Below are 23,565 nucleotides of genomic sequence, written 5' to 3' on the forward strand. Positions count from 1 at the left end.
ACTTCTATTTAGTTGTCGATACCGAACATTTTGCTTTTAATGTGTTTTGCTCTCATTTTCCAAAATATCATTTCCCTCGCAAAAAATGTTCTGTAGTTTCGTGGAAATTGTTCATCTTTCTTGTTCACATTATTACATGACATATCTATGACCCAATTTACTTTACTTTACTATTGCTAGGGTCCCAGCCATAGCTCACGCGATTGTATTTGAAATCGATTCGTTTGAGGTCAAAGCTACCTGATGAAATATGGTCAATATATGTACATGTAGTATATGTGTAGTGAACATGACGGCGTTATCGTTAATCGTTGTTTTTAATTATGTGTATCTGTACCAATGAAAGTTAAACAGATTCAGTTACTTCAAATAAAGAAAAGTGTGTCCTGCGACGGGCAATCAGGAGACGTTATTGGCTTATCTCCTTTTTGAATATTGCTCACTGAAATTTGAAAAATAAAATTATCGTAATTTTGATATTTCTTGAAACACTGTGACACAAACAATGAGAGCTTTATCGTTGTTTTATGTTGATCTCGTACAGATATTTGGTCCAGTTCAGTGCATTTTAAAATTTAAAAGCACTGACGAGGTGATTGAGAGAGCCAACAATACAAAGTATGGCCTTGCTGCAGCAGTCTTCACAAAGGATATTGATAAAGCTATCAAAGTCTCAAATTCCATTGATGCAGGAACTGTATGGTAAGTTTGGATCAAACACCATATCACATTACACATTCTTTATATTTTCCCCATCTTGCAAACAAGCGCACATCTTGCACTCTGGCTCTTATGCTCTATTGTTTGGTGTATAGAATTACAGCAGAAGCGCAAGACATGCACCTGTGGTCTTTGACCCGTCATATACGTTGAGGTTCATTTGAGTCACACTTGAATCTAAAGTCAATCGTGCTAGGTCCTTGTTCTTTTGTTTAGTTAGAGCCTGGAATAAATTGCATTTTGATAGCTGTTCAACTCCAAAATCAGTCTGAGCAGTAGACATTCGCCTGTTTAAGTTATACAGCTGCGTGCAGCCTGCGTTGCTAAGTATGTAGATAATTTCTCACCAACTATCGACCGGACTGAAGTAGTATGGATGATGTATATATGTAATAAAAATAATCACACTAAGGTGTAGAGATCTGGTAAGAGTTGTTAGTATAATTGTAACTTTGACAAGAAATATCAATTTGCATTGGTACCCTAAGTGTAATGTTTTACTCCGTGGATGCTCTAAGTGTAATGCTGCTGGGTGGAAATCTTGATCACAGAATGCTATGTACAGGTAGTCTTCGCTGTTGTTTTGTGATTTGCCAACTAACTTTATAAAGGAGACGAGATTTAAATGTACTAAAAGGCAGCCTGGCACACAGTGTTTGTCGCAATTATGTTTTATGACTCTACTACCGGTTGATTTCCCCAATACTCATCTAACGTTCTTTAGACTTACTTTTCGATTATGATATTGAACAAATTACATGCGCAACGACTGTATCTCCGACTGGGAATTTAGTCCTGGTCCCACAGTGAGTGAGACTACCCACTATTCCCCATGATCTGTACACACGGAGATCACTCACAGAACTGAAGCAAATTTCTTCTGTACACTGAACAACTCGGTCCATATTTCAAAATCCTGGCAACATAGTTCTGATAATCATAATTTTCTGTTTTCTCCCTGGGAATTATGAGAAGATCAACCACTTTTCCGCGGAGGAGATAGCAATTTTGTAATTTTTTCGACATAGATTTTTGACAGCACTACACAATATTTTCAAGGAAACAAAGGGAATAAGTTGCACCTGTGTTGGCAAAAGAAAGGATATTGACTTTTTTTAATGTTCGTAACAAAGGAAATTTGCATGTCTGACAGATGGTGTGATGAGACCATCTTAGTTGCTGATAACTTTATCTTGAAAAGTGTGCAATTTTTAGCACCTGCAAACATCGACTTCTTATTCAATTCACTCTATTGAATTTTAAACATAATCAATAATTTTGGAACATAGTTTTAACAAACAATCCTGAATTTAAATTGTAAGTTAAAAATTGTTAAGAAACTGATAAAATTGAAAAGGCCTCTAGCAAAAAAATGTCTGAGTGATCACAAATCAAGGGAATTGTGGGTAGTCTCCCTTACTGTGCGTCCGTGTTTCTTGGAGCTGTCTCACACAATAATGAATACCCTGACTCGTTAACCCTGGGTAGTCGACAAAGATCCCAGCCCTGACCAAATTACGTAGTGTTTTAGAATTACTGGTATTAAAGATAATATGAGTGTATTACTTTTGTTACCAAATATGATGCAATTGAATATTCAACAAGCAAACAAATCTGATGTCTGGTGATATTGCAAGTATAGTAGTTTTTCCCAGGAGAGCAATCAGGCTAGGGCCGTGTTTTAATTTCCTTATAGTCAATAATCATACTTGCAGTCTATGAAGTACTACACGTTAACATGTTAATATTACATGTTTGTCTTCCACGTCGTGTGTGTTTGTGAGAAGTTTTGGATTACTAGATAGAATAATGCATCGCAATGAGAGGATGTAACTGCTCACCGCCTTTCTTCGGGGAATACCTAGGGAGTGTACGTCGAGACATGGAAACAGAGTAGTGGCTCAAAGTCTTCAAAGATAGAAACATCGTTATGTCTTATAAATAGATGTTACATACTACCCCGTGTCGTCCCTTCTTCCTTTTCCCCTCTGCTTCCCCTGTCTTCGTAAACATATCTCTCAAGTACATGATCATTTACATGCAAGTAAAATATAAACTCATGTCATAGCCTGTACATGTGGACTTCATGCATGATCAGAGCCCCTCACACTGCTACGTCAATATCATTATCATTTAATGGTTTTGTTTGTGATTTCTTGCCTTGTTGGTCATTCGATAAAGGTTATAAGTGTAGATATTACTTGATAATATCAAAGTGAATGACCTTTGTAACAAAGGGATCAGTTTTTTTATCAGTAAGGAACATTAATCAGATGAGAGAGATCAAAGTATTGGAGTAGATCTCACATCTACAGTGCATACTAAAATCATTCAAATACAAGCTGATAAATTCAGAATAATGTCAATATAGAGGGATTTTTTTATCTCATAAAAACTTCATCGCGTTTCTTCATATCCTTTCATGGACTTGCTAAGAGTCTTCGCCCATTAGAGCGTGCAATAACTTCACAATTGATAGCCCATCAGTTAGCGACTCAAACTTTGCCACAAAAAAGCTCACGGCAACTGTTCCATAGTGTAAAAAGTTGGTCAAAGATTCCCCAGATTTCCTTTGAAATGACTACATTAGTTTTAGTGCATGACAACTGACGCTTTTAATGTCATTAGACATTATCCAACATTTCTGTAAAGATAGATTTAGAAACATTAAAACATGCATTCTTGAGTGAGTGTACGGCATGATTTTACACGGACCAATGCGTTTGCTTAATTATTGGGGTTTTTTTTGTTCCAGGGTGAACACATACAGCATTATTCAATTCGGAGCACCTTTTGGCGGCAATAAAATGTCGTTTGATAGTAGAGACCTGTAAGTATCATTTGGAAAAAAGGGGTCTTCAATGTGTTCAACCCCTTTAATATCTGTATACTATGACGAAAAGATTCACAAGAAAGTTGCCATGGCGAGTATTTCCTCTGACACTCTGCTCTCACAGGAGTGGTGCACACACGAATCAGCATTTAAATCAAGTAAACAGAATCAGAGGGGTTTCTCTTTCCCTTGTATGCCACATTAGCCTTCAATACCTCTGCTGTCTTTACAAAATGACAGAACATGACAGGTCGCAACTAAACAGAGAATTACGGGAAAACGCTATTATCAAAAACCTATTGTCTATGAATATGTTCATCTTGCACGGTGGAACCATATCCAGATAGCGTACTATGTGTTTTTGAAAAACAGACAGATTACTCTAAAATTTACATTTGTAATATTTTTGCTAGAGTTCAGAGCAAACATCTGGGACCATAAGCAAACAAAGATTTTGTAAAAACGTGCGCGGCTTTCAAAAGCAGAAGGGTGGGTCAGCCGGTTCACTATAGATAGAGTAAGCCTACAGACACATATTTTCATGTCTTATGAAACTGCAGTGTTGACATCATCCCATTGCAATGGGAGTTATGATCTTGGCAAACTGTCACTGGCACTACCTTACATTTATTCAGCAGCGCCTCTGCATACGACAAATTTGTTTGCATCAATTCTCATAATGATACGATCCTTTTTTTCAATCGGCAGAACACTCCAGAACTCGCTGTTTTTTTTGTTAACATTACTTGTTCACCAGGAATTGGGTGCCCTCGGGATAACTTGGTCGCAATTTACAACCATCGATTGGCCCTAACATTTATTTATATTTGTAAAATGTAAAATCACCGAAATATTGACCTTCGTAAGCATTGTCTTTCAAGCAAGTGAATCGTCTACAATTCTGTTCAACTCTATGAACCACCGTGGTACCGAAGGTTCTCTATTAGGCAGACAGCAGCACTGTCATTTGTCGAATACCATGCAAAACAATGCTCCTGCAATTGTAGCAATTAAAACATGGTCATTTTTTTTCAATTTTGCAGCGGCGAATGTGGTCTACGGGAATATACCAAAACCAAGACAGTAAGTGACTTGAAAAATTGATATGTTATACTACAAGTTATATCATACCAGCATATCGATGGCGCAAATACAGCGATCTGATTGGTTGAGACGCAGAAAGAACCGTGGTATATTGGCGATATACCACGGCTGGCATATACGCGTGAGCTCTCAGCTTGAGTAAAAATCCATTATTTGACGTTCAACGCCAGAATTTTAATATACTGTTATGATATAATAGCAATAAATCTCACCAAGCGACGGTATACCACTCGATTTTGACCAGTTCACTTAATATCTGAACTCGCTATCGCTCGTGCATATATGTCGTCGGAACTGGTCAAAATCTCGTGGTATACCGTCGCTTGGTGTGCTTTATTGCTTATCAATACATGTGGATGCTATATGTTCTTGCTGATCCCAGATCATCTCACACGCTGTCGAAAAGAATTATGTGCTTAAAAGATGTGCTGGAGTTTAATCTATCAAGGTGATTTCAGCTTAGATCTATGAAAGGGCAGGAGTAATTATTGACACATCAAAATCATGTACATCAATTACGATTATGAAATATATTTCTCAATAGCAATTAAAAGGGTCCATAAATATAGTCAAGGAATAGAATGTATCTTTATTGGCGAGGGGAGACAAAACAGGGAAAGTTTCTGTAGTGTACACCGACCAAAGCATATTGTATGAATTTGCATTCATTCTAAATAGAATAATGCTTGTTTTTTCTTCAGTTGCCGTTCGCATTCACAAACAGAAGCCTACCAGAAAAGTTCGTTTAAATGACTCCCTCGTTCCTGATTGCTCTGTACAATATATAAGATAGTCATTGTGAAATGTCAAAATGATCTAAATTTAGCAATGGTTTGGTAGTGTTTTACTAATAAAGAGTATTTTGAGAAACGTTATACAAAGATAGCTACGCCTTAATTCCTTGACAATGAATACAGATTGTCATCTCTCCAGTTCCTTCCTAATATCTTGGTCTCGGAACCAAAAACAATGTGTGGGATTGTTTACGAAGCAGGATCTTTTGAGTGATGGAGACAGAGGCGTCGGCTGTATTTCTTCAAACTTTATTGCTATAGCTATGATGAACTACTGCTACAATAACGTAATGTATCAGTGGGTGGATAAGTGACGACCAGATCCAGTGGTGAGCGATGCGCTCTGAGTATACGCATACACATACACTATACTGTATATAAACATATACTAAAGTAAAGTGGCTACTTCAGGCTGTGATGTAGCCGATTTTGCGGGAAAGTAAGAAGTGTCTTCGACTTTGATTGGTTAGAGATGAGTCACAGAAAGAATTAGAACTATGTGTCCTCGAAGATGATTTCGGACAACGCCTCTACTTATTTATCCGCCGCGGATAAAATACGGAAATTGTTCAACGCCCTAGATGTGAAACGCTATTTAGCTAATCGACGTGTACAATGGTCCTTCATACTAAACGCGCCCCACGGTTCGGAGGTTTCTGGGAACGCAAGATCGGACTGACTAAAAACGCGATAGAGAAAGTACCCGGTGGTGCCTTCGTTACATTCGACGAATTGAACGCTATTGTTACAGAGATTGAAACCATGTTGAACGACCGACCTCTCACATACTTGTACACGGATTCTGAAGACACGACGCCCCTATCACCGTCTCACCTTCTGCAAGGACGGTCACTTACAGGCGTGCCACACCCACTATACGACGACGACGAAATTTCGGACCCAGCCTATGGAAATCGCAGTTACTTGAACAAACGGTATGTACGCATTGCTCAATCACAAGAACAATTCTGGCGTCGATGGATTTAAGAATATCTACCTGCTTTGCGTGAACATCACAAATTAAACGGAACTACCGACAACGAAATCAAGGTCGGAAATGTTGATCTAATACACAGTGACACTGGACGACGAATGAAGTGGCCATTAGCCATCGTGGAGAAATTAAACTACGGAAAAGATGGAATGATACGATCTGCGGAAATCAAGACTACGACCGGACTCACTAATCGTCCTATTGTGAAACTTTATCCCCTTGCACTGAAGGCAGACACTTCTACATTGTTACCAAGCAGCAACAATGACACGGACACAATTCTGTCTGACCCTAGTAAAGGTCAACGATGTTTTACACTTACAGCAGCAGCCATTGCGTGTTTGTAGGATACAAGACCTGAACACTATGTGAACTTTATATATCGGACAATATATATTGGACACTATTTAATGGACCCTATATACTCATATATACTCACTATATGATATCTAGTCATTTTACTCAATATTTCAATTACTTTCATTTTCTGCATTTTTTCTCGAGTTTTAGTTTTACGATGATTTTTCTAATTTTAGACTTGACACCTTTTCTGTCGGGCGGGAGAATGTTGAGAAACGTTATACAAAGATAGCTACTTTTTAATTCTTTGACAATGAAGACAGATTGTCATCTCTTCAGTTCCTTCCTAATATCCTGTGTTTACAGATATTTTTAATTCTTTCTGACTTGTTACTCATCTCTAACCAATCAAAGTCGAAGACACTTCTTACTTTCCCGCCAAAATCGGCTATATCACAGCCTGAAGAAGCCACTTTACTTTAGTATATGTTTATGTACAGTTTAGTGTCTGCGTATGCGTATACTCAGAGCACATCGCTCACCACTAGATCTGGTCGTCACTTATCCACCCACTGATACATTATGTTATTGTAGCAGTAGTTCATCGTAGCTGTAGTAATAAAGTTTGAAGAAATACAGCCGACGCCTCTGTCTCCATCACTTGGACTCAAAAGATCCTGCTTCGTAAACAATCCCACACAGAGTACACAACTTTGAAAGGTATCATATGATTTCCATCCATTTCAGCATTTCAATACAAAGGTCTGCTTTCCACAAGTAAGCTTACATGATGTTTTTTCATCTTGCAGGTGACCGTAAAATTGTCCCAGGATTGCTAGATGTGCAGAGGGAACAACCAAACAAAATTTGTACCAATCTAGCGATGCACATGTACCATAATTATGTTTAACATACTTGTTTTAAGGCATACATATTGTAAAATTTAAAAACATCTAAGTTGTAGATCTTTCCGAAATCTATCCTTTACTGCACTTTACGTAATGAAGAATAATGTTTAATCGTGATTTTTTTAAGACGTTTGAAAGTTTTGTGATTACACTATATCATATCAGTCTGAAAATCAACCCCTATGAGTCTTAAGACTGTCAAGGTCGTGGTTTAGTTTTAATGTTAAAGAAGAGATGTTAGTGCTTTCACTGTCAAGACATCACAATCTACAATTAATTGGTTCGCATAGGTTTATTATCCTGGTGTGTTTTTAGTATATTGATTGATGAAAACCCCTCTCTTAAGGAAAACAAAATTTTTGTAGTCCGTTTCGTATCTTGAAATGTTATAAACACGCTTCACGTTAATATACTGATACTTGTCAGACTATGTATTTTACGGTAACACTGATGTTTGAAATTTGTCGACATTATGTAACAGACATTACGGCTAGTAACTTTTAAAAGTTGTCATTCCTTCTAGTCTTGATTAAAGTCGGTGAATGGAAAAAAAAATCATTTTCAAACATTTCTCTTGAGTCTCTTATATGTCGTACTAACCTAATTGGAAATTGGCTTCCCAGGTCAGGTTTTCCTTGCGATCGGACGCGGTACCTTTGAGTGTGCGAAGTTATGATTTAGTTTAGTTTCTACCGGATTAACCGACTTGACATCCTTGCACAGTACCAGAGGCTAGGCGGACTGTGTATACAGTCACGTAGAGCAAATACAAAATGATTGACAGCCCCGGGTGAAACTCCCTTGTGTCGCATTCATTCAAATCATCGCGGCCACACTTTTATATACATACATACATACATACATACATACATACATACATACATACATACATACATACATACATACATACATACATACATACATACATACATACATACATACATACATACATACATACATACATACATACATACATACATACATACATACATACATACATACATACATACATACATACATACATACATACATACATACATACATACATACATACATACATACATACATACATACATAGTTTATTAAATACATGTTCATACGGATAGAAAGGCAAGTCTCCTTCTGTTTCTCTGCTAGACATTCTGTAAAATAATCAGTCCCTTTGAAATGTTAAATGGTTTTTAGTCGTCTACCATGTATTATGATGACACCAATATTGTTTTCTCGCTACAATTCTGTCATCCAAAATTATAACGGGGTCAATACCTGCATAGGTTTTGAACCCTGAACTTCGTACAATGCACCCTGGAGGTAGCTGGTTACCATGGTTTATGACAGATATCGCAGTACTGGAAGAGACTAAGAGGATTGTAATGCAAACGGAACATTGTGAAACAAAACTGAACACATTAAGTGACAGTGACCGAACACACAATTACCTGACGTCAGTAGGGTGTTTGTAATGGTTACTTGAACGTTTTCAGAGATCCAACGAAATATAACTGACTTCTATCAGTGTTTTGCAATACAGAATCATTTTTTTTAGATTATCGAGAAAAGTAAAGTTTTGCAAAACCACTCTCACTTTGAAAAGATATCAGTTAAGAATAGTGACCTGTTAAACATTTTGTACTTAATTATTCATTTCCTTTATGCGTGGAAGAGCACAAAAGCCCTGTAAATGTAAAGGTCTTCTCGTAAACAAACGTGTTGTTGTCCACTATGACAGGAGTCATTTGTCACGTGATATGAAATTATTGAATGATAATATGACGAGGTCATCTTAATACTACTGAGAGAGAGAGAGAGAGAGAGAGAGAGAGAGAGAGAGAGAGAGAGAGAGAGAGAGAGAGAGAGAGTACTGATGGACTGCGCTGAGAGTAATTCTCGGTGCCTGAGACGAAGTTCTTAGTATATTGATTTTGACTTTCAGTGATATTGCAAGAAATTTGCATTTGAAGACTGCAACATCGTCTCCAGCCCTCTGCTTCTTTGTTCGTTAGGACAAGTGAACACTCAGCTGAAACCTAAACGTTTTTCAAGTTCACATGTGTTATGATCCTTGTGAACGATTTCAGCAATTTAACTTATGGGGGATCAAGGAAATTTCATCACTGTATGAGAGAATCCCGTCCCTGTGACTCCCAAATAAAACTGAAGAGGACATTGGTACGGTTTTAGATAAACAACCCAATCAAAAATATCCTTGTTTGTCGGTCAACAACCATTCACCTGGTTACCCTAAGAGGCGCGAACAGCTAAACCGTGACGTCATACCCGCAACTGTAACTATGAACCGCACACGTCTCGGAAACAACCATAGGCGGCATCAATGAATATGTAAATGTGCGAAACTTTGATAAAGTCAGGGTAGAGCGTGGCCGTGTACAATATTAATGCTTTACGGAGATAACGGCGGGGCATCTATTTATGTTAGACCCTGATTGCGAGGTCGTGTGAAATTCTGAATAACAGTACCATCACGCTTGTGTTCATAATCCGACTTTTGACCAATTTTACACGTTTTTTCCCCGAAGCGTACGCGATACAGTCACGTAAACATCAGATAAAATGAAAAGTGCCGCAGTGAAAGAGCTAAGTTTTTAATATTATTGGCATAAATGTAGGAAGGTCATTAAGAAAATTGCATGAAAGGGATAAAATGAGAATGACGGGCAAATTTCTATAAATTATTCAGTATGATGATTAATTATGATCCTTTAAGCGTCATGCATTAATTTCATTGAGTCTGGTGGCTTTGTGGGTGTGTTTTTAATTCTCGTTGGTAGTAAGCGCCACGAGGGCTTTTGTATGAGGTATGACTTTACAACCGCCTCCTAGTCGGATTATTGCATGGAGTTTAGCGACTTTTGTGCACCTAAAGAGGTAACCGACCGTGAAAGCACAGCAACGCTGTCGTTTGTCACAGCTCTCACAACTAGTAAGTATCACTGTGGGCTTCGACTACAAACAGGCACGTGTCATGATCTTCGAAATTAGCGTCCACGGACGCGTGACATCCCGCCAATGTATAGAGAGCGTGTAATGTTGATTTTCTTTGCGTCAATTTGGAAGATCTTGACACACGGGCCACTTCAGATAGGACGGAATTCCTGTTTGCTGAAGTTGACGTTGAACGATATGTACACGTCGAACACAGCTGCGTCACACTTCCTCGTCTTGCCAAACGCGATGAATCTTACGAACGGTGATCTTTTCTCTGCTTCTCAGTTCGCCGACGAACGACTGGACGTATCATTCTCGCAAGCCTGTGGAGTCACCTATATGAACATTAACATTCTCAAGTGTTTAATATTTTAACGAAATATTATACAAGCTGTAGTTTAGAAACTTGAGTCATAAGCTTATTTTTTATTTTTTGTTGTTTGTGTTGTTTTTTTTCTGTTGTCATCTATATGAAACTCACTGCAACGTGAAAACAATTTATGCTACTTTCATTCAAATGTCGTCCATTGTCTCAAGTCGATCAAAATGTTTGAATCCGAAGAACCGCGTGGTATTTTTTTAAAAGAAGCGGTGTCGGGTAAAACTTTCGGGTTGACATTTTACGTTATCCACCATTCTGTCCTACGTTGTGAAATCCGGGCAGTCACATTGTATACGTATGGTTAGTTTTAATATCAACTATATACAGAAAGGTATTGTGCACTTGATTTGAATATTTCTCTCTCTCTCTTTCTTTCTCTCTCTCTCTCTCTCTCTCTCTCTCTCTCTCTCTCTCTCTCTCTCTCTCTCTCTCTCTCTCTCTCTCTCTCTCATTTCTATCTGTAGTTCCATGTCTGTCTATCAGTTCTCTTACACCATCGTAACAGCATAGCACAGTCACAATACGGACAGCATGGACAACGAAGTGTCCGTATCAGCTATTTCACTCCACAACGAGATCGCACCGATGGCGGGGAACGCTCACAGGAGTGGTCGGCATTCGTTGAGCAAAGACGCCGGCGATAGGGGAAGCACTGCCGCTGGACCGGACAGTGGCAATCGCACGTGGAAATCTCAAGTTCAAGGCTTCGGTAGTAGGACTACAACGCACGGCATCTCCTACATAGTTAACGCCAGTTCCCATTTTAGCCGCACAATCTGGTTAGTGATTTTTCTGGCTGCCATGGCGGCACTCGTAAATTAGTACAGTAAGCATAGCGAGGGCAGGGCAGGAAGTAGGCATGGCCAGAGCCGGGCCCAGAGGTCACGGAACTAAAGGTCACATTTACGAGGACGCACTATACATGCCAATACACGCTACACAAAAGACAGCTACACAAGTGTTGTGCTCTTCAGCTGGATTATTTGTAACATTGAAAAAGAAAGAAAAACGCTGTAATATTGACTTAACCTTATGAGGCCCTGTGCGTATATTAACGTATACGGAACACAATATCTTTGTATGTAGAACATTCCAATACGTTGATATGCGTAGCGTATTTCTATGCAGATAAAGAGTATACGTAACGCAAATCTTTGCACACTAAGCGTACACTGTAGTTTTGCATTTTATTAGTATACGAACGTGTATACTTACATGTATAGAATCAGTATATGTGTATATATTGTTGTACATCAAGCATTTTGCCCAGTGTAAGGATTACGTGACTGTCAATTTGATTACCTCCAAAAAATCTGGATATTCCCTCGTACTAGAAGGGCTATGGTGCTCCAGGTTACAGTAATAGCACAGACGACTGATTTATTTTGTCTGCTCTATTTTTCTTTGTTGACTCCTAAGGTTCTTAGACAATGGCTCAATCGCCAGCCAAAAGAATTGTTGCGTATAAATGTATGATATAAGCCTTAAGCAAAAATGACACACACATTTTGTGTCGATTATTTGAAGACTTCACGTTATTAATCGATACCTCGTTAGATCAAATTGGTAACCGACGAGCAGCTGCCCTTCCCCACCGTCACGGTCTGTAACACGAACATGATCCGACGCTCGGCCGTCAAGAACACCGTCCACAGGGAGTTGCTGGTGTTCGACAGCGACCTCGTTCGTCCGTACTACGGTGAGTCATGTTTCACGCATTTGACCAGTGTGAAATGCTGTTCGCTCAGTTGACCAAATAGATGTGCTTTAAAGGGGTACAGAAATAAAAGTACATTAACTTGATATGTCTACCGAGTTCCACAAACTAGCAAAATTCAGCTTGAAGGGAAAACTTAATCCCAAATTGACACGGCCACGGCTGCAAACAATCTGTAAAAGGCTTTTAAGCTAACACTATGTTATATGTACGTTTGGTGACAGAGAATAAAGCGGGCGCCTATTTTATTTGTCCCACACACAATGATATAAGAGTCGCCAATTTGCGTTGTGAGGGTATATGTTTAACTAATGTGTTTACACTAAAATAATTCATTTTAGTTCATAAAGGTATTATTTTTTTCTAATTTCTGTCATTTTCTCATGGCGCTTATAATATACACAAAAATGAAACACATTTTTACAGTGCCCTGTTACGATGGTGATTTTCAATGTGCTGGCGGTCAACACTGTATAAAACCGTTCAACCAATGTGATGGTACCATTCATTGTCCGGATAACAGCGACGAGCAAAACTGTACTTACGGTAAGCTCTCAGCCAAACAGCTACAACCACAATTAAGGTTGTATGCGCCTCTATAGTCCAAGACTTAAACTTTTGCTCAAACTTTCCTCAATTAATCTTTCAACCAGTCTCTTTCAAAATCAAAAAAATAAAAAATCGGGGTCATCGTACAATTTATGATATGATAGAAACAAATTAACCAAATTTTACTGATATTTGAAATTCAAAATGGCCGCCATCCCTGTGTCAACTCTATTCAGAAAATAAAATTTCCGATTTAAAAAGGAAATTTAAGACGGTAAAAGTTTTTCTTCCTGCAAGGGCTTCAAAATGAGCCCCAACAAGTCGTATATCAGAAGAGAATAGAAAAAGTTTGAGAGTCCGAATATCTGTCCCGGAGGCACATTCTACCTTAATACATGTATCTTGCACACGATACAGAGAGTGTTTCAAGGGAATATATGTGTCAGCTGTCTACTGAGAACACACAATGGTAGATTGATCGAATTCAACGACAATTCTTAGGGAACTTTACCGTGTGCGATGCATAGCGCTACTAAGATTACCACTTTTACAATATCGACATTGTTCAACCATTATTATATTAACGCGATTAGAACTAATTTTGGATAATTGGATAGTGATGTAAAGCCGGTTAAGTGTACAAGTGTAAGTTCATCTAATTTTCTTTTTAAATTATACACTTTAGTATTGTTTTCATAAGTAATTTGTAATATTGCAACATTAATTTGAAAAATATGGAGATCCAATTATCCCAAATTAGTTCCAATCGTGTTTATTACATGTTTGCCAATACAAGTTAAGTTTGTGACGTCATCCAATCAGCTTGTTACTGATAATGTATCGGATTACCCGGCATTGTTTTCTCTGACGTTTTCTACATTACAAATTCCATGTCATTACCAAAGCTATAAAATAATAGCAACTATGGACCCTTTAATGGACTACATATAACTTTGCAATCCGTAATGTGCTCGGCTTCGCCTCATACATTATATGTTAAGAAAAAATCATTTTCGTCCATACGCGCCGATAGAGGGGGATATAATTTACTCCATGGTTTTCGTTCTACATAATTAAACGGCTTAAAAAATCGAGCATCCTTTCACTAAACTATTAGAACATGCTCCTCTCTCACGTGTCATTTCTAAAGTCAAAGGCCGCCGTCGATGAAACAAAGAATTTACATTAAATAACTCGTTTTGTAGGATTCTGCGGAGAGGAACAGTTCCGATGCAGGAGTGGCAGCGAGTGTCACTGTCAAATTTCCCTACGGGACTCAACGCGTATACTACTGAGGAAAACAACACCTCTTTTGAGGCGAGCAGACTCGCGCGGACAAAGTTTGAAGAAATCAGTCGGGGACAATGCACTTTAAAGGTTTACTATCACCAGTTCATATTGTGCCACAGTTACCATGGAAAGAGAAAATCTAACCAATCACAGATTTTAAGCGGGAGGGCGCTTCTTAAAAACAGCGCCATCATATGGGCATTTTGAATACCAAAGAACGCCCCTTTGACCATATATGGGCATATTTAGATTCAAGTGACTGCATAACTTTACGGTAGAATGCGCCTTGAGGACAGCTCTTCGGATTCTCCAAAGTTTACAATACAACGTATGGTCTGCGACCTGTTGAGTCGCATTTAAAAGCTCATGAAATAAATACAATATTCACCGACTGTATACCCGTGTTACTAATGGAGGCACCATGGGGTAGTGGTTAGGGTGCCCGACTCACTGTAGGAGGATGGTGAGTTCGAGACTCTGGGTGTTGTGCCCCTTAAGCAAGGCTGTTGACTCATAATTCCAGTGGGCAGTGGGCTATGAGTACCTCATCCTGTAATTTGCTTCGCCTGGTGGATGAGGCCCCCCAAAAATATGCTGTTCCGATTACCCGATATTTTAATAAATTGGTATTCAATTTGAGTGCGTATCATGAGGAAATTGTTCACTGGAAGTTTGTTTGAACGCGTAAAATGTACATTGAGAAATAAAAAAAAACAAAAAAAACAAAAAAAAAAAAATCCTACCTACCTACTTTATTTTTGAAAACCATGTAATCGGAACATCACATTTTTGGGGGGCCTGAGCAATAAAATACAAATGAAAATGAAATAAAAAATTCCAATAGAGTTAAGATAGGGATGTCGGCCATCATTTTGAATTTGGAGTGTCGGTAAACATCGATAAATTCGTTTCTCCGTTACCAAGTTTTGCACAGTGACCTCTGATTTTCTTTCTGGATTTGAAAAGACGACGGTTTAAAGTCACGAAGGGACAGCTAACTCTCACATTTCTAATTTTTTATCGGATCTGCCATTTGTGGAGTCTCAAATTCTTGGAGAAAGAAAAAACTTTCACCTTCTTAGCTTTTCGAAAATCTGAAATTTAATCCCTCCTTTAGAGTTAATACATGACTTGCGGCCATTTTGAGTTTCAAATATCACAAAACGTTGGGTAATTTGTTTCGCTAATTCCAAACTTTGCACTTTGACCTGACTTCTGTTGTTGATTTGGTAAAAGAATGGATGAAAGTTTTCATTCAGGAAAGTTTGAACAAAAGTTTAAGTCTCTCAGTTTCGCGGTGCGTCCTACCTTAACAGACACATGTCCTACGATGCAATTGGCCATTCCTCTCAAATGGATACATTGGATTGATGTTTGCAAATTCAAAGTTAATAATAGGTTTGACTATATTCCGTGCATTTTTCTGATTATTACCGTAACGCCTTCCTCAACCCCTCCCAAGTAACGCATTCCCCATTCCTTCCCGAGGACTTCGGATTTTTAAGGTTGCGTTCACAAACACCTCTGGAGGGGGAGAACTGAGGGGACAACTGAAAATATTATGGGTATGTTTGGGCCTTTTGAAAAGACTCTGGGGCGTACAGGGGGACTCGAGACGAACGTATCTCTGATTAATATGCAATACGTGTTCGGTTGTCCCGTAAGGTAGAACGCACCTCGGGGACAGACATTCGGACTCTCAAACTTTTACAATTCTCTTCTGATATACCACATGTGGGGATTCATTTTAAAGCTCTTGGTGAAAGACAACTTTTTACCGGCTTAGTTTTTCGAAATTCGAAAATTTACATTTTTGTCAGAGTTAACAAAAGGATGGCGGCCATTTTGAATTTCTAATATCGGTAAATCTTGGGTAATTTGTTTCTCATGCACCAAAATTTGCACGGTGACCCCCTACTTTTATTTTCGATTTTGAAAGAGAATGATTGAAAAATTCCTTGAGGAAAGTTAGAGCAAAAGTTTAAGTCTATCACTTTCGAGGTGCATACTACCTTAAATAAAAAGTCACCAAAAATAAATTGTATTCTATGTCTATGTTTCTCTATTGTTAAGAACATGTAATAAACACAATGGTACTATCTGACATCTTTAGGCATTAACCAAGATCACACGAAACAGCTCCAGCTTCTTTGTTCTGTGTGTCAACAGAAAAAAAGTACTTTTGCTTTTAAGAAACAGTACAAAGATTACAGTCAGCCGCTTGTTCAAATGCACAATATTAAGGATGTATGTAGCAGCCCATCTACAGCTTTTGTGGCATACTCTAAGAGAGACAGGAAACCAAACTTTCAATCTTAAAGCTGTAATGATCAATGGCAGTTGTTGTTAGCCGTACTGAAATCAACTTGTGGGAGACCCCTTTGAGCACCCCTTTTTTTTAAAAAGTGGAAATCACAGTGCGTCACTTTTTATAAAACACATATGGAACAGAATACACACTCTGACTGGGCTGTCAGTAAACAACTCTGATTTATGGGTGAGAATAGGTCATTCGCATGACCCAAGAGTGACCTAACTTCCTTGCATTTTGTCAGTATGGTATCATACAACAATAAACTTTTCTCCCTTGTTAACAAAGAAAACTGATTCATGTTCAAGAACCTGCTAAAAATTAATAGTATGGTTGACTATTGCAGAGTTTGAATTCAAAATGGCAAATCCATACCAACAACAGTGCCAGGATGTAAAGGTCACAAGGGGATCATGAAAGTGTATTACATACAAATTATACCACAATATATCGTCATACACAACTTGCTTTTCAATAAATGTACAGGTCTTCCAGCTTTTGCACAAGAGACAAACATCAGGTTCTGTGAAAACAAAACAATTTCTCAACACAGCTTTTGACTTTCAGTCATAGTAATGTTACCTGAGTCACCTAGCATCTTCAAATAGAAAAAAAGGTGAAACTTGATATAAATGTAAACACGAACATATTTTTGAACTTCATATATTCAATCTGTAAACATACCTTCAACTTATTTGAAATTTGCTGAAGATCTATTTTGAAACTTACTGATACAAATATAAGAACAAAGCTTTCAAAACTGTAAAACATGAAAATACCCCGACATATAAACATATTCCCTTTTCTCATCATCTATTATACAATCATCACAAGACACATATTAAAAGCTACTGAACTGTATGACTTATGGCTATTTTTCGAATGATATCGTTTTGTGAATCTACTGAAGTTTCTTTTCTACTCCTGAAGTGTGATGAAAAGTGGAGACTGCTTTTAGCTTTTCAACACAGCCGTATTTGTACAGTCAGCATTGTTATTATTTAAAATTGAATTCAGGTCCGGACTAGAATTCACTTGTCATCGATGATTATGGTCTTTACACATAAACATATTTTGTTGCCAAAAAAAATTGATATTCTAGCGTGCTGCGGCCCGGGGGAGTAGAACGAAACAAGTGCAGTTGATACACGAACCAAAAAATCTGAAGGTACAGCTGATGCCAATTTTAAAAAATTGTGTTAATTATGTGAAATTTTCACGACAGATGAGGGAATTCAACCTCCTTTGAAACTTTTTTATGTGATCGCTGTTCTCATCTTTACAAGATGAAGTTATCCTGTAGAAGAAAATATGTCAAAACAGCGCTCTTCTTCCTTTAAAATAAACTTCCGCATACATACAAACCGAACTTTCGTCGCTCTGTAGGTTGATACATTTCATGTTTATGACTAATACATTTTGACGTGAGCAAACCCTATGAATTCGGACACGTATATGTTAATTGGGAACAGCGACAAACAACACAAAGTTGATGGTAAATTAGCAACCAAGTGAAACACCCCATATTAGCTTGCTACCGCCTCAATAATTGAAGTGTCGATACATCACTGGCTGGACTTGTGAATTTGTTCAAACAAACATGTTTGTATCAAAAACATCCAAATGAGGTAGAAAGGGCCGACTCTGTCAAAATGCTACAACCCAAACCTCAAGCCAGAATACCTTGATATTGTACCTCGCAAAATCTTTATAGAAGTTTATTGTCCCACTACATTTTGTTTAGCTTAGCTGTCAGCAACACCGAACTTATGTTTTCTTTGTGTATTGACTACAAGCTATCAGACGCTGTTTGTCCTGTGGGCATAATTTTAAAAAAATGACTTTCATACATGATTGCATGTGGCACATTGAAATACCCAATTCCACGGAGATACTTAGTTTCGTAAGGCTGTCACTGCCATTACTATTACTATTTGCCATCAATACTGTCTTCAGATATCACTTGCTCAATCAACAGTTGAAAAATACCTGTAGTACAAACTCATTGTCGGCCATTATGCCGCATCTGTATCTCAATTAATGAATAGGACTCTGTCATTTTCGAGAACTTGTAGTCAAAGTACCAATTAACAAGTGGGGACAGTGACATCGACGATGACTTGTTGTTTCTAGATTTCTTTGTATACTTAAGCTTTACCATGAGTTGTTATAACGGGTTGGATCGAATATGCAATTACAATTAAGCTAAGAGAGCATAGAGTTTGGTAGTAGTTTTGGTATAGCAGCTTTTTATTATCAGCGGGCTGTGCAGTAAACATTTTTATCGACATGTAACTTCTACACGTAAGAATAAAACTGTGTTAACTTTGAAGACCGAGGGTCTCTGCTGTGTTCATGCATCCCGACGACCTTTCACATGTCATTATCCCGATGACAGACAAAGTAAATTGTTATGCGCGAGTTGCTTTTAAGTCATTCAATACTTCATTTCTCTGCCAGCTCATACTCATGACTGGGATAGAATGATATAGAGCAAGGCAATTCTCACATTTCATTGAAGTTTCATCTCGAGCGATAATCCATTTGTCTCAATTTACAAAAACAACCGAAGATGTTCTGTCTCGATTGTTTGATACTATGTAACCTGTTTGACACGCCGATCGATTTCGTGGGATTTTCTTTCACTGCACTCCACGTAACTGTTAGTTTTCATCATGAAAACTCTATATTTAGCTATAACTGTCGTGATAAGATACAATCACAGAAAGTTAACCTTGATTAAAAATGCACTAAAGATAATTTTTTTCTTCATTTGAGGCCATAACACCTAGGTAAATGTGTCTATGATTTATATAGGGTTTCCAATAAGCACCATTCAGATTGACTTTTTATCACTCTCTGCCACCAACTCAGAATAACTATCAATATGTCGGCCGCTGAGGCCATGGCACATTTTCAAAGATAGAATCCATGCATGGTTTGTGAATCGAACTAATAAGTAGCAGCAAAGTCTAAAACATGTACGTAGGGGCAAAGCCTAATTTGTTTAGGCCCCAGAGGGCACCCAGTTCCCAGCCATGACATGTTTAAACGAGACTGCTTATGTAGTCAAGGCTGATAGAAAAGTAACTGGCCTATGTTGTTAGATACAAGTTGTGGTGACTCACTGAGTGCCCACAATATATATTTTTTCCGACTGGCTCAGGCATGCATGACTGCCCGGAGCAGGTTTTGAAGACAGCGGCTGACCCAAGAAGTCAGTGGAGCATGCCGTAACCCCCCAGTGTAAGAGTAAATGGGTCATGGAGTGAGTATACTGTATTTTTATTCACTTCAAGAATGCCCTGAAATATGAAGAAGTCAGTAAAATTCTGGAAATAATTTACGCATACCGTGTTGCTCGGTCCTGCACAGAATTGAAACATCTAAGTCGGTTACTGTGACCAACTCTTTTGGGTTGGAAGCAGTGGCCGACTGGTTTTGTGTGAGGCCTAGCAGCTAGGCGATGTTGCCGTGAATGTGTGGGGGTTCGAATCCCGTTTTGGGTTATAGTAAAATTGATATTTTATACAACTTAAACATTACCAAATTTTATGTCTTTTTCGTGTCTTAACGGTATTCTGGTCAGCTGCAATCTTTAATTCTCAGATAACAGCGAGCTCTGACTTCTTGTCGACTTTTGTTATACAAGGACATTTAAATTGAACCACACTCGCATCCTGTCCGAGTTTGGTTTAATTAATGAAAAAATAAGGTTTAAATTCACCTTGTACAATATAGCAAAGCCTTAAGGATAAGTATGCCACAGGCTTCGAAAATAGAGAAAAGGGGCGCCCTCAATCTAGCGCGGTTTCTTTTGTTTAATTACACCCGCATTTCGAAGCCGTGCAAACTACGCCAAATTTTGATAGAGGGGTGGCGGTATACAAGGCACACAGTTTTGTAATAACTCAAGTAAATAACTACCGGCAGCAATACAGAAAAGATACAGGCGATCGAGGACATTATAGACCCTCTCCTCAATGTCACCGGAAGTTTGCTTGCGCATGCGTTATTATATGCACGTCTCCGGTTTGACCTATTTCCGCTGCAGTCAAACCCAATCCTCTGAAACGTTCGTAGATTCTCTCCGTATGATTGGTGTGTGCGAACCCTGCTTCTGTATTTCCGGGAGATTTTACCGTTTCACAGAAAAAAAATCTCTGGGTGAAAGTCATCACAATGATTTTGCAAAATTTTTGTGGTATTAGCTCACAAATATGGTTTTTCATTTCTGACAGAGACGAAGTGGTCGACGGTGTGATCTGCATTGTGTCTGTCCTCATTCGATAACCACATGGCAGCCCTGATGTTATATTAGCGTACTTTGGCAAGACAAAATGCTTTAAAGTGTGACAAAAGCTCAGATATACGTTTACATATAACAAGTTTCAATTTGATTGAACTTTTGTAGTAAGTTAGGCTATCAAACAGCCCAACAACCATTGGTCTTGCTGGAGCTGGCCCCTTGCCGGTAACACAATGACTCTTTGACTGTTCCCAATAATATTTGACAGCTGTTTTCTTTCCTTGTCATCAGTTAGTTTTTAATAAAAAATTCCAACGTACAGAAGCTTTGGCTTTACTTTAACTGTCTGAACATAATTCCCTTCTCAGGGGTGAGCAAATTATATATTGGGTCACAATCCCTGCGTTTCCAAAAACAATTACTAATAGCCGAGCCACAGTGTCCATTAGCCGGCCCGCCAGTGACTTTTTAAACTATGTGAAGTCCATTTCTCCCGCCTGCTCTCAAACTGCGAAATGTGAAGGAAAAACTTCCATTTTGCATGAGGATTTTTGCTTAAGTTAACGAAACACCTCAACCCAAAGACATAGCAAAATACAATTCAGTTCTTTCAGTGTAGTGCATGGCCGTTCGTACATGCATACATGATATGGCTGTACTGTGAAACTTTTGTGATTCCCAAAACCTTCATGTGATATTACGGTGACCTCAACGACGCTCCGCAATAGAAACATTCTGTCTCTTGATAAACATGTATCAATTGTTGAAATAGATGAAATTACAACAAAAGATCACACAAAATAGCATCTGATACATGATGTTTCAAATTGGTGTCGATTCCGTTGTCATATCCGCCATAGTTATCAATGCCAGTCCAGCTAACTTAACGACTGATCATTTTCTCCAAGTGTTTTTCACACGAGCGATTTCATCGCTAACAGAACGATCCAAATGAATGAATTGTTTTATTTTGAAGAGTTATACTGATGACATGTTGTTTTTTTTTAAACTGAAAGATTGGTTTTTGCATGCTCAGTTGCTGCAATTTACCCACTATGCATACTACTTGATCCATACCATAACAGTTGATTTTTACGTAGATGCGTTGACGTTGCCAAGCATTTTGTTGTTTTTATTCGACAAAGAGGCCGTCTGTCTCTTGATACCCTTCTATCAATTGTGGAAATATAGGAAATTACAACAACAACAGCAACAACAACAACAAACACACAGAATAGCATCGTATACACTTTTTTTAAGTGGTGTTGATCCTCATGTAATATCCGCCATAGTTGTCAATGCCAGTCCAGCTATTACTCAAAGGCCGATCATTTTCTCTTTTCAAACGAGCGATTTCATCGCTCACAGAACGGTCCAGATGAATGATTTTTTTTATTTCAAGGAGTTATACTGATGACTACAACGAATTTCACAACCACATTGCTTTTATTTTGATCTTTGAAAGATCGTTTTTTCATGCTGCAATTTAATTTTACCCACTCCGCACAATACCTGATCCATATCATGACAATTTATTTTTAAGGTAGATGCTTGACATTCTCATTTAAAATTTTGTTTTTTGAGTTAAAATTCAAGCTGTAATTTCTGATTATTACGTCTTTTCATCCCAGAATTGCATGATTTCTTTAATATTGAACCTTAGTGAAGAATCTTATGTCAGTTGAGTTAGGTTCGGCACGGAGGTAGACTCCGTTTCTTGCTCCATTGACTCGGTAACCATCTTCGTGTTCACTTTGCTTTGATCACTTTTTGCAATGCGCTTCTGTATATCGTTCGATGCTGATTGAATTTGCTACTCTTACGTTTCGAATGTATTTTCATCGATCACCACAGGGCACCTATTAGCATGCATAGCCAGAACCTTGGCAATGCGACTCCGCAGCTGAACTAGGTCAATGGCCATGCAAATGATATGCTAATCCAATTCCCGGTGAATGAGGGAAAAGGTCTATTCACTAGCAAATGCATCTTATACAACAATATAATCACACACACACATACAGACTCTGTACATTTGTCAAGTACGGTAAGTATACGTGTATATGAGAACAAATCTTTGGAACTGCACAGTCGGGCAGCAGTTGGAATGGAATCAGACATTTTAAGTACGATTTGGTACAGGACATTCGGTTTAAGTGAATCAGGACGACAGAGAAGACCAAACTCAATTAATAAGATTTAAAAGGCAGATTTAGGAGGGTACTCACTGAGAACACTTTGCAGGATCCGGAAGTACAACTGACTGATCAAAGCGAAACAATTGTGTCACTGTGACAAGACCTAAACTTAATAAATACACAGTCGTGTTCGAATACCCTATGCACCTCTGAGGGGAGCGAATTGTGGGGCAGAGGCGTAGTGCTTGCGATGAAGGCGAGGCAGTTTTATGTCAGCAGAAATTGCAGAAATAGCTATAGGATTGGTGTCATTGCAATCGGTATTGAGAT

The 23,565-nt window shown here is 38.4% G+C and overlaps 1 protein-coding gene and 1 long non-coding RNA gene across 2 annotated transcripts in view; both read left to right on the plus strand.

Moving 5' to 3' along the window:
- Positions 1-8,165, plus strand: part of LOC139125730 (aldehyde dehydrogenase 1A1-like) — a 30,166-nt gene extending 22,001 nt beyond the window's left edge. Inside the window, exons 10-13 of the mRNA XM_070691829.1 lie at positions 545-702; positions 3,476-3,550; positions 4,597-4,636; positions 7,555-8,165. Of these exons, the coding sequence (XP_070547930.1) occupies positions 545-702; positions 3,476-3,550; positions 4,597-4,636; positions 7,555-7,584 (303 nt within the window). The 3' untranslated portion in view covers positions 7,585-8,165. The remainder of the gene's footprint in view (positions 1-544; positions 703-3,475; positions 3,551-4,596; positions 4,637-7,554) is intronic.
- A 4,125-nt stretch (positions 8,166-12,290) lies between these two features.
- Positions 12,291-16,576, plus strand: LOC139126090 (uncharacterized). Its single transcript, XR_011550462.1, has 3 exons — positions 12,291-12,680; positions 13,125-13,244; positions 14,453-16,576. It is a non-coding gene; the product is annotated as an uncharacterized lncRNA (long non-coding RNA).
- Positions 16,577-23,565: the final 6,989 nt, after the last annotated feature.

The sequence above is a fragment of the Ptychodera flava genome, assembly GCF_041260155.1.
Source record: "Ptychodera flava strain L36383 chromosome 3 unlocalized genomic scaffold, AS_Pfla_20210202 Scaffold_26__1_contigs__length_13983176_pilon, whole genome shotgun sequence".
Lineage (NCBI taxonomy): Eukaryota > Metazoa > Hemichordata > Enteropneusta > Ptychoderidae > Ptychodera > Ptychodera flava.